The 13125-nt window shown below is 36.3% G+C and overlaps 1 protein-coding gene across 3 annotated transcripts in view; it reads right to left on the reverse strand.

Annotated features, from left to right (window-relative positions):
• The window catches only part of Lama2 (laminin subunit alpha 2), a 583059-nt gene that overhangs the window by 313767 nt on the left and 256167 nt on the right, over positions 1-13125 (reverse strand). For all 3 annotated transcript variants that reach the window (XM_041653904.1, XM_041653903.1, XM_041653905.1), the window contains exon 10: positions 12075-12235. In XM_041653904.1, the coding sequence (XP_041509838.1) occupies positions 12075-12235 (161 nt within the window). The remainder of the gene's footprint in view (positions 1-12074; positions 12236-13125) is intronic.

Raw genomic sequence — 13125 nt, forward strand, 5'->3', positions numbered from 1 at the left:
TAAAATACAAATAAAATCCCACTGCAGGGAACTAACCAAAAAAATATTTGAGTCAGCCTTCTAAAATGGTTTTGTATCTGTGTGAACTAGGTTCTCATTGGCTACTTTCTATTAGTACTCACTAATTGTTTTATCTCACTCATCTGGAGGCTCCAGAGCCATGCTGTATCAGTGAGACTCCGTGGCTAATACAGATGAAGTAAACATTTGCCACTTGAGCATTCCCTAGTGATGTGACTATGTTTTTAACAAGACCCTGGCTGCAAGAGTTGAGCGAGCTTCCTTAGTTAGCAGTACTCCATCCTTGTCATACAGGGTAGGAGATTACCCATTCTGCATGCTTCCACTGGGAGAGAATGACTAACTTCTTTTGCTTTGTTTCTCCTGGGCTAATCAATGTGTATCTTCTGTCTACAGTTATTCTCATCTGAAACTGTTCGTATGGTAAAATGTAACGTGAATATAACACATTTTTACAAATTCTGAAAGTCCTTCTAAGAAGTTACTGAAACTTCTGTGGTCTCTAGAAACCCCCAAACACCAATAAAGCATTCATAGACGAGTTAGAACATGGTGTCCAACCGCTGTTTTTGTCTCGTTTAGTTTAACTATTATTTGAACTAAGGTATTTTAGGTTTGGTCACAGTTCTCAAATTCATTTTTCAGTTTTTTCATAATAAGCTGCAATGTATCAAAATGTTAACAAGGCAAAAAACTTATTTAGAGCATAATGTTGTAACCAATGAGTATTACCCTGTCTCAAGCAGCATCTGAACTGGAGTTAATCAGAGTCTGCTAACTAGTTAGACCTTGTTCAAATAAGGGGAAATATTTAGACATAACCAATCCAGTTATTCCTGTACTTTATCTTCAGTTTGTCTACAGATGCTTACTGGTCACTTTGGAATGCAGAGCTCTCTGAGTCTCCTCTGGTTCTGAGAGTTATGTGATTCATATAACATCTTTACAAGGAGCCTTCATGTTAATGTTTGATGAGATTAAAGTGCACTCATTAAACCCCAAATTGCAAGACTGTAACTGTTGCCAGGCTCTACCAGAGACAAATGTTAACACACAACTAAATATAAATGGTGGTGACTTTAAGACCCACTTATGTCAGGACCTTTGCTCCTTCTGCTGCAGTCTAAATGTGAAAGGCCCCTGTAGACTCAAGCACTTGACTCTTGCTTTCCAGAGGACAGGACTCTTCTAAAAGCTTGTTGAATCTTCAGGAGTTGGAGTCTTGTTAGAAAAAGTGCATCACTGCCCTTAGACCCTGGTGTTTTCATCATCTAGCCCACTTCCTGTTCATTCTCTTTCCCCGTTGCAGCTACCTTATCTCCAGTTCCATCTATACCATGAAGGACTGTATCTCCTCCAACTGCTGAAACAGTTAAGTCATAGTAAACACTCTCTCCATCACGTTGCTTCTTATTGGCTATTTGGTCATGGTAACAAGAAAACTAACTAATACTGCTCCTGACAGGGTCTTCTGAATTTGGCAAAACAAAAAGGTCACAATCTGAGCCACTCTGCTTAGTTCACTAGGACTCTACCTTAGAGACTTCAGTGGGGAAAGCTACGCTTATTAGGTTCTCCTTCCTTTACCAGATCTCAGGGAAAAGCACCTGTGACAACACATCTAACAGTTGTGTTAGAAAATGTTTCTTTAGAATTGCTGGTTTTCAGGTGATTACTGAAGAACACAATGGTGTGATGAATGCACTTCGTGTCATAGATAGTCGTATCATTTAGATGCAGAAGTAATTCTGGGACTTTTACGTGTGCATGAAAAATGCCAAATGACCCTCAACTTAGACAGTGCATGCTACAAAATTATCTATATAATTAGTACTTTCATACTAACATGATCTTGGAAGCCTGAGTTTTACTCTTTCTGGAGGTTTGGGGCATTATGTTTTGGGGTTTTATTCCATCCACAAGTCAGCCTCTTACTGTATCCCCATTTCATCCAGGAAGATCTTTTTGATTGCTGAGATTTGGAACTTGCGTGTTTTGACTTTGCATAAGAGTGAACCTTCTGATCTACAGGAGAGCTCTCTGCACAGCTTAATTCCCTCTGTTACCCACATCAAATTGTTAATAAATGCTTTGCACATTATTTCCGCCTATGACTCATTCATCCAGTCAGAGGTCTGTGTCTCTAGTCCAGGTATGGTAGGAAATAGAAAACTTTTCTCCAGAGGATTGTGGCAAAAACAACTGGAAAATGTACAGATATCCTAGTCCACATTGGAAAAAAAATCCTGCTCTGAAATTGTACAAAGAGCATATGCCATGGCTGACATCAGATTACCACCACAGCCCCCAAGTCCCTGAAGGAAAAATAAGCAGAAAAGTGACAGAATTGATACAAAAGATGTATTCTGTTTTAAGCTATTGTAACATTGTCCTCTGCACCCGGGAGCCTTTTAAGTGTGGTTACCTACTAAAGGCTATTTACTGAAATAAGTAGATAAAAACCATGGTTTTTGTTCTTTTCCTACTTATTACATTCTAAGATTGGCAGACCATCCCACTGATCCCCAAACTGCAGGTGGGAGAATAACACATCTCGAACTTCTAACATTGAGAGCTGTTTTTCATTATGATATTTTCCCTTCTTTTTGTTCTGTTACTTCTTTGTACTGATTGCCTTTTAAAGAGTCACCAGTATAATTTGATGTTTCAAAAATATTAAATGTCTCTTAATTTTATCTAAGCAATCAGAGTTTACTCCATTAAATCTCTCATCACTTCTGGAGGGCACCTTTTGTCAATTTATTTTGATATTTTAAGTGTTTAGAGTCCATTAGTGATTTGCAAATTTACATATTTAATGATAGTTTCTGCACTGAAGCCAATGAAATGGTACAATTTCCATGTTTCTCGCTTTTATTCTGGAAATAATTATTCCTAATAAACATTCACTGGTCATTTCTTGATTGTTCTAACTGCATATACTAACTTTTAAATATGAACCAATCATAGCCTATGGATTTCTCATTGTAAATATTCCATGTAATAGATAGCACATTCTTCCATGATGTAATATTAAAAGTGTCACTTTCCTTGAGACCAGCGTTTTCAACATATTCAAACTATTTTTTATTACCATGGCACTCAAGGGGCATGCCTGGTCATATTATCATCGTAATCTTAACTAAGAACCCTTAGAACTGCGTGCATTGATTTACTGTAGGAACACACTTATCTCATATATAAAATTAATGTTTTTTTTTCCTCCTGAAATAACACCCTTCTCCTCAGGAAGGCATGCTCACTTTACTCTCATAGTTCCATTGACTACACACAGCAAAAATGCCTAATTAAAAGATATTGTAGTCTATCCTACAAAAGACTCTAAGTGTCTGTCCTTTCTTTCTTTACAACTATTTTTTTTGCCACAAAAAAAGCTAAATTTGAAAAGCCTTTCTATGTAGCTATTTTTTTTCCCTTCACGTCAGATGCTGTTGAGTTGACATCAATTTTCTTTTCACGATGGCTTCCTCAGTACAGCCTCTCTCTGGAGAAATAGAGTCACAATAGCTTTTCCATTTCGGGTCTCATGAAGCTGCAACCTTATAAATTAGGTACAACTTCCACAGCGTGTGTTTAACTGATCGTTAGTCAACTGGGAATTCCATTGACACAGTTCCTGAGAACATTTACAGTGATATTTAAGTTATTTTTTATTTTAATGATAATTGCTTCAGAAATTTTGGAGTCACGCTAAGTTTTTGAGGCCTGTGTAGTCAATTATATGTTTTTCTTCCATAATTATTTTAGTGTGTCTTAGTATTGAAATAAGTTAACACATAGAAGGATAAATACTTAATTAGCAGTGTTTGTTGAGTGCATATTCTTTAGATAATAATTGGTTTAGGGAAAGGTGAAAAGAAATGAGAGAGTTTCACTTCTCACAAACTAAGTTTTATTCAATGTTGTTTAAAAGGAATACCCACTTACTAGTTTACATGGTCAAACACGGTTTTTTACCCAGTAACTATTCAAATAAGATCTCAGTGCAAAACAGGGCTTCGTTCTAAATGCACCAAGGATAAGTGGGGCTTTATAAACAGAACACAAGAGGGTGAAGCCAGAGAAAGCTACCAACAGGGAGTATTAAAAATGGGAACAATTCTTGTTAAAACTCCCCAGCAACTTGCTTGCAGAAGGCAAGGCAGTTTGCTCTAATTGGAAAGACGAGGGACTCACGAGAGGCTGATTTATGAGGGTTCTTATTAGACACTCTTAGACGTGAGGATGAAGCCCAAAGGAAAGGTTTAGACAGAAAGAACGGTAAGAGGAGTCTATATACTGTTGGGTAAGTAAAGAATCTTTCTCACTCATGTGTGTATGTCTGCGTATGTTTGTGTGCGCGCGTGTGTGTGTGAGAGAGAGATTTATGTTACTGTTATGTTTTCTCTATGAAATTTTGATTAAAGATCAAATTATTTGTAACAAGATTCTTCGTAGAAATGTTATGACTTTAGTCTTATAAACTAATGGGATAGCTATTCCTGAACACAAATAACGAAGAGGGAAATTCAGAATGTACAAATTATGAAAATATCCAAAAAGAACCAGACAATGAGTGGACTCTTCTCAGGAGTTGTGAAAAATCAAAGCAACAATCAACCAAAAATAACTGCACTTGGATCTACAATTCTGTACAGAGGATCTGTTTTCTAGACACACCTAATAAGATTTAGATTTGGGAGGCAGAGGCAGGTGGATCTCTGTGAGTTCGAGACCGGCCTGGTCTACAAGAGCTAGTTCCAGGACAGGCTCAAAAACCACAGAAAAACCCTGTCTCGAAAAACCAAAAAAATAAAAAAAATTAAAAAAAAAAGAAATACTCAGTATCATTGCTGTATATATATATATAATTATGCAGTATTAAATGGGACAAATAATGGACTGCCAAAGTTCATAATGTTTCAATTCTTTTCCTCTCTTCTTTGTTATAATCATTGTGTTACCTTCTTTTTGTGTGATGATGAAGGCATTTCATAGGTTTCATCCCATCACCAGAGGTAAGACAGACACAAATAGGATTCAAATGCAGAAAATATTTAAAGGGAAATTACAAAATGATTGTCACAGAAGAATGCTTCCTAATAGGAGATTCAAAAAATCTTTGAAGAAAAAGTGGAAATTAAGCAGAGACTAAAATCATCAGACAAAATAAACAAGAGGAGAGATGAAATTTCCTAAGCAGCTTGAAAGAACTTAGAAAACTACAATCAGGTCTAGTAAGTTGAGCATCCAAACTGCCTAGGCTCCCACAAAGCCAGTACGTGCAGTAGGATCAGAAACCCAGTGCCATTGTTCTTGAGTTCTCAGTAGTCCTCATTGTCCATTATGTTCAGAGAGTCCGGTTTACTAGACCTGGATGGAGGTGGGGGGGTTCCTTGGACTTCCCACAGGACAGGGAACCCTGATTGCTTTTCGGGCTGAGGGGGGGAGACTTAATTAGGGGAGGGGGAGGGAAATGGGAGGCGGTGGCTGGGAAGAGACAGAAATCTTTAATAAATAAATTTAAAAAAAAAGAAAAAAAAAGAAAAAAAAAGAAAACTACAATCACTGAAAGCCTGAGGACTGAGGATTTAATCATATCTAGAAATGGTAGCAGATGTTCACAATCAATCCAGACAGGAACATTGAGGCCCGATGGTCTTGTGGACTACTAAGGTCTTAACAGAAAATGCAATAAATAGAAAGCAAAATAAAATGAAGCACGGACTCTAATTTATCATCTTATACTAAGATTTTGGTAAAAACAAAGCCATGTGTTCCTTCTGGGATCAAGGACAGGCTAGAGTATCTGTCACATTCTACATTCCAACTCATTTGAAATAAAGAGCACAACACCAAACTACAAAGGGGCAACTTCTAGTATGTGTTACCAGGATATGTGCAATGACCAAGAGGGAGGTAGCTGTTACAGTTAGAAGACTTGTCACCATGATTTGCAAAAGGTAAGACTTTTCAACTGCTTGGAAAAGGCATAGCAATTTCGAAACACTTTGTCTAATTTTCATATTCAGAAACATGAGGCCCATATTTATTAATATTATTCTCCATAGAAGTCAAGAAGAGAAAACCTGTGTGAAAAAAGTAGCAGTGTAGTTGATATTTTACAAGTGTTATGAACTTTTTAAACCCTGTTAAACATGAAAATTCCTTTTTATCACCAGTTATCTATATTTTAAATTAGAAATTATTTTAGAGATTCAGAAAGGGGCATGCTGTGTAATATCACTTACCTACCACCTAGTAATCAGACAGGACTGATATTGTACGTATTTACTTTACCTGTATGTTTATTACTAGACACAGCGGTCTGTCATTTAATTTCAGCTCTAACTTTGTATTTTTTTCTCTAGTCAACTATCATTCTAAATTTAATAGGTATCGTAGAGTATATTTAAAAATTTTTTACATGAGTGTTCATCCACAAAAATTTACAATTATTAAATGTTTTCAAATTGACATGAATGCAAATTTTATGGCAAACCTTTTTTAACTGAAATTTCTGGAACTTATCAGTCCTTATGCAAGTAGATTTACTGTGCTCACTTTAGTTGTTTCTTTTTATTAGATTGAGTGAAGATTTAGTTACTTTTCGTGTCTCTGAGGAATTAGTTGCAGAAGAGCTAGTGGGTCCCCAAATCACTGATACTCAGCTTTTTAGATAAAATCTTGCTTCAACTTTCTGACCCTTGTGTATCCTTCTGCTCAGCTAAACCATCCCCAGATTAATTCCAAACCCGACTACAATGTACAAGACATGTCAATCATTGTTACCTGAACTTATTTGGTTAAACAGAAAAGTGTACATGTGTTCCATATATACAATTGCTTTTCAAACTTTTTTTTCTGTTCCCTGTTTTCTTGATGGTATTTGGGATCAAATCTAGGGGTTTTGTGCATCTTAAGCAAGTATTATAGCAGTAGCTATCTAGCCCTATTTGTTCATCCCATGATGAGGTGAACATACAGAGGTTACATACACAGACAAGGAAAGGGAGGTTACCATAATTCATTTTGGGAATTTTTTTCTGATAATTATTTTTCTTAGTTGCATTATACCACCTATTTATGTATAAAACATCTTTTATGCACATTAAAAAAATGTATTGTTCAACTTGTTTATGATAAATGTTTAGTCCTGACATTTCTAGAGCACAGGGACAGTCATCTTGAGGATGTCAGTGGTACTAATCCATCCTAATAACAATGACAAACATTCATTTCCATTTCCCCAGATTGTCTGTGCTGTTTGGTAGTATCAGCTAGATCCACATTTTAAAATTCGTTTTACATTCCTGACTATTTTTGTCACTTTGTTTTTTGAGAGCTCTCTCCGTTTTTGATCACATTCATTTCCCCCTTTACCTCCACTCTTCCCTTTCCCTGCCCACCAACTTTTGTGTCATGTTGTTTAAACTCGTGTCCAGGTTGTGTTGTCTGTGTGCTCTTGGATGTCTGCCTTCCACCTGACTGTACTACCTAACAGGGGCCACATGCTTAAAGAAAACTGATTCTCTCTGAAATAAAGACTTGTTTAAAGTCAATTATTTTTTCACTACATGAATATACATGCTTACATACATACTTTATACTGAAATAAAACTTATCATTTTAGCTGAGCGGTGGTGGCGCATGCCTTTAATCCCAGTACTCGGGAGGCAGAGGCAGGTGGATCTCTGTGAGTTTGAGGCCAGCCTGGTCTACAAGAGCTAGTTCCAGGACAGGAATCAAAAAGCTACGGAGAAACCCTGTCTCGAAAAATCAAAAAAAAAAAAAAACTTATCATTTTATTGTAAGTATCCAATAACATTTTTCTTCTCATAAAGATTTTGATCTGTACTATGTTATAGGAACTCCTTCAGCCTATAGCCTTTAAGATACCTGTTTATTTTGTATATGGTCTCATGTACTATAAGTCCAGATGAAAAAACATGTATGGCTCTCTTTGCTGCTGGATTTGGTTCCAGTTCTGAGCTCACACAGAGGACTGTGGATTGCTACCCTTGTCATAAGTTTATTCCCAAATAAATAAACCTTTGTTATATTTCATTCTGGACTATTGTGATCTCTTTGGTATGCCAAAAAATTGTTGCCTAATATGAGACATGAACCACAACCCTGAGATTAAGAGTCTCATGCTCTACTGAGTTCTCATTTTAAAAATGTAATGTATAATTAAGAAATACAGATTAATAGATAGTCATCTATAATAGCCAAACTGTAGTTTTGTTAGTTAGGTTTTCTAGATGTACAGATATATTTCAGATGGACCTTTCTTTAAACCTTTCAAAGACCTATAGAGTATGGCACTTAAAATATTTTAAGAACTTAGATTTTTCTCAACAGAGAGACATATCTACTTCTGGCAGCACCAATTATTTCAGAGAGGGTGATAGACATTGAAGAAACTCATTTGTTTTCAATGTGACAACATAATTTGGGCAAGAAATTGCTATTGCCTGGACTGCTTGATGGTATGCCATATGAACCGAACAGACAGGACTTAGAGAAAAATTACTGCTGAACTTGCCAAAAGATGGTGAAATAGTCCTTTGGGGTTCTTGCTTCATAAAAAAAGATTGTCAGACATTCTGCAGGACACAGAAGAAAGTGACTGACCAACTGCCACTAGAGGCAAAAGAGTCTTCAAATTTCCTGCTTCATGGAAAAGTCTGCCAGACACTATGGGCCTGTAGGCTGAAGATTGATGCCTCAACATTATAGAAGAACTTCGGGTGATTGTCTAGAAAGCAAGATGTCTCTGTCAATTCTAGAGATTTGAAAGTTGCTTACAATATACTTTCTGTTTACTTAGGCAATATTATATTCTGGGATCTTCAAAGAGTTGAAGACAGATAGTTATAGTTTTCCTTCATTATGATAAAAGATAAATTAGATATGAAACTTTATAATCACAAAGATAGATGATAGAGTATTTCCCTTAATTTGCCACGTGTAAATAGACTAAATATTGTAACTATAACTCTTGCTTGATGACTGCTTTGTTATATGTACTTTTACTATGTTAAAGTTAAAACCTTCCCTTTTAATTATACATAAAATGGAAGATGATGTGGAATGTCCTTCTGTATATATGTTGCTTTATTGGTAAAGCCAGGCACGAAATCAGAACAGAGATAAATATATATAGAGAAAGGAGGCAGAGTCAAAGAGATGTCATACAACTGCCAAAGGAGAAGAATGCCACTGGAAACTTTCCAGTAAGCCACAGCCTTGTGAAGACACACAGATTAATAGAAATGGGTTAATTTAAGATGTAATAGCTAACTAGAAATACGCCTAAGTCATCAACCAGTGCTGTAATTAATGCAGTTTCTGTGTGATTGTTCGGGTGTGGGTGGCTGGGAAATAAAAAAGTAGCCTCTGTTTACAATATTATTTTTCAAACAGTTGGCACAACTATTTCAAATCATACATTTTTTAAAAAGGAGATACCTCATTCCTTTCTGCACTAATGGGTGTTCCTTTCAGTATTTAATTGTATGCATGCTGTTTTAAATACTTAGCTATTTATCATTCTTACAAATGAGAGGTGATGGGCAATTCATCACAATGCATTGTCTGTACATTGTTACATATTTCATTATAAAATACCATGATTTAATTATGTTGTGACATAATTTTTGGTGTAAATAACTCATTCATTTTGTGTGTATACTTTTTATATTTTTACAGTTGTGCTTGCATCTTATGAAATTTGCTTTCTGCAAATTGTTTTCATAAGATTTCTTAAATGCTAATGCCTTCTATTTAAAATATCTCACTTGTGAATGACTTAAATTTTAATGATGCTATTTGTTTAATTTTTAAATCTTATTTATGATTTCTTGATGGAGGAAAGTCAATTGGTTAATAAAGAAACTGCTTGGCCTGATAGGTTAGAACATAGGTGGGTGGAGTAAACAGAACAGAATGCTGGGAGGAAGAGGAAGTGAGGCAATCGCTATGCCTCTCCTCTCCAGGGCAGAAGCGATGAAGCTCCAACCCAGGATGGATGTAGGCTAGAATCTTCCCGGTAAGCACACCTCGTGGTGCTAGACAGATTACTAAATATGAGTTAAGCAAGATATGAGAGTTAGCCAAGAAGAGGCTAGATATAATGGGCCAAGCAATGTTTAAATGAATACAATTTGTGAGGTGTTATTTCGGGGGCTAGGCTAGCCATGTGGGAGCCGGGCGGGATGAAAAGCAGGCCCGCCGCTTTTTCTATAATTTCTTAATTACTGCTTATTGTAGCATTTCAGTGTTGTCTTTAGAGCATGAAGTGTCTTTGTGGTGGCATTTTTCTCATAAGAATTACAGTCTCTCTTCTTATGAATTGGTATTTAGCCAGCTTCAGGAACTTTCCCTGTGAGCACAGCTAATCACCAGAGCTCTCCTGTCTCCACCTTCTTGGTTCTATCTCCCAAAGAAGCCAATGAAGTGAACCTTGCCCCTCTCCTTTATCAATCCTTCCTTAAACATAGCAGATGTCCAACCTTTCTTCAAAAGTATGTATCTAAAAGTGCATCCTTTCTCTTGCTTGAATTCCTGTATTCTACAGACTCATGAAGTGCCTCTGCCACCTTAAGCTTAATTCTAACTGTCCTGCACTGGAGTAAATGACAAACATGAGAGATGCCTGCAGCACTTTGGAAAAAAACAAGGGCTTTCACATTGCATATACGAGAAGAAGAACTGAGGCTGTAGGATTGCCCCAGCAGCATTCAGCAGGGGATGGAGTGGGGGTGGGGGCAGAGGCAGTGGTTCCTGAAGCAAGCCACCACTCAATCACTGCTGTCCAGTGCTGGTCTTAGAGAGAGTTTTCATTATAGATAATACCAGAATGAAATGCACTAAATCTAGAAAATTTATTATATTCAAGGCAAGAAAGCTTTCACAATGGCTTTCTGTTCACTGTGTGCAGTAAGTGGTTCAACCTCAAGATAAATCATCTTAAATAGTCTCTAAATGCTTCAATAGTCTCTAAAATAATACATGCCTATTATGTAAACAAATGTATGTAGTTTTATTATTGTTATTATATATAGTAAGCATACATAAATTATACCTATAATATACCATATAACATATTTTATAAATGCTTTTTCTAATACGTATTGATATTAAAATATTTTATTATGACATAATATTTATGCATATATACGAAATACACACCAACTATTACATATTCCTAGATAAGCATAATAAATTAGTAAAGGAAAGAAAAGGCTATTAAAATCTTAATTTAACTGTCTTGCTTTGTAATTCTCCATAAAAGATATCAAAATTACTTTCATGTTGGTAATAATATGGCATGCCATCATTTTAAAAGATTGCTCATGCACTCAGTTAAAACAATTACGCACTAATCAGAGTAGCATGGAACAGACTTCTGTAGCTGAAGTAAATCAGTCTCATCTTTTCAGACTTGTACATGCCTCTGTTTCCTATGTGTGTGAATGCTACCAGTGTAATATGTCCTTTATTGTTAACATGACAAGCTATTGGCTGACTGTGTACAAAAATAAAATGGCCTTTCTTAAAGTAACCATGGGAGAACACATTGAATCTTTAATCAACTCAACGATGCCTACTTACACTTTGGTAATTAGATGGAAGAATTCAAATATGGTGAGAATTGTAAGACCTATCTCCACTCAGACTTCAGGGGATTATTTTTTTTAAAATCTTTGACAGAATTCTTTTCAGAAGTAGCTGCAAAAGTATATACATACAAATTTGAAACAACTACCTTTTCAAGTTGTACACACATTTTTGTGCAATGGGAGAAAAATCATTTGTTATAAAATGACATAGACCACTAAGGGGGCCTATGTATTTGTAGAATTTACATAAATGCAGGGGTGGCAGTGATCCTGGTTAGCATTTAATGACACTACAGGAGTGTTATGCACTTAAAAGATATGCACAGGAGAAGCTTTACATGCCTAATGGCAGCAGGCATAACAGAGAAGCCAAGTGATGCTGTCCTCTGTCTCAACAGTGAGACACAACTAGATTAAACTACAAACCTTACAGCTACAGGGTCCAACACAAGGGTCCGTGTTTGTGCTTCCTAAGCCACTGCAGTTGCAAGGTTGGCAGTCTGGATAGCCAGTGTATCCCCTCACACATCGATCACAGCTCACGCCTCCAAAACCAGGCTTGCAGTGACAAGATCCAGGTCCTAAACCTGCAGAAGAAGCATTGCATATCAGCACTTGTGAAGGAAACACACTATTTAATTTTTGAGGTTTGAATTATAGTAACTCTTAAGTTGAATTCTGATCACAAAATTAGTTTTTTAATTTTTATTTAAAGCAATTTTAAATTTAAACGTATTTGGTCCTTATTCTTCCCTTCCCCTAAGTTCCTCCAAATTCTCTTCCCTTCCCAACCCATTCAATTTGAAGTACTTTCTCAAAAAACAAACAAAAACCTAATACAACAGTAAAACCTAAAAAACAAAATACAGCAACACGCAAAAAGAGAACACACACACACCAAACTGTAACCAAATAAAAGTACACACAAAAACTATGTAGTCCCTTATGTTTGTCAGCTACTCCTGTGCATGAGGCCTGTACTGCTGTGGTTAATATCCCCAGTGTCACTCACTCTCTTGGAGAAAACTGACTTTCCCTCTCCTAGCAAGTATATGTGACAGTTTGGTTGCTCGCTTTTACCCTAGTGGCTAAATTTTCATTCATTCATTAATTGATTTTTATATATAATCATATAAAATAAAATACATAAGATAAGTCTAAAACTATCACATCAAAGTTGGACAAGACAAATGAACAGAAGGAAAACAACTCCAGGAGAAGGCACAAGAATCAGAAGAACATCTTTTCTCACAGCCAGGAATTTCAATAAGAACACTATAAACTGAAAGCCATTATACACACTAAGGATCTGGTGCTGACCCGTACAGGTCCTGAACATTCTCCTCCAGGTCTGTGAATTCATATTGAGCTCCGTTCATGTTTATTATATGGCTTTCTTTCTCTGTTCATCAGTAAATCTATAACTAAAGGATCTGGAGTCTAAGTAATAATCTCAGAGGAACTGGGGAGATGGTTC

Source organism: Microtus oregoni, unplaced genomic scaffold (assembly GCF_018167655.1).
Source record: "Microtus oregoni isolate MIOR12 unplaced genomic scaffold, Mior012 000006F_ref0000085, whole genome shotgun sequence".
Classification (NCBI taxonomy): domain Eukaryota; kingdom Metazoa; phylum Chordata; class Mammalia; order Rodentia; family Cricetidae; genus Microtus; species Microtus oregoni.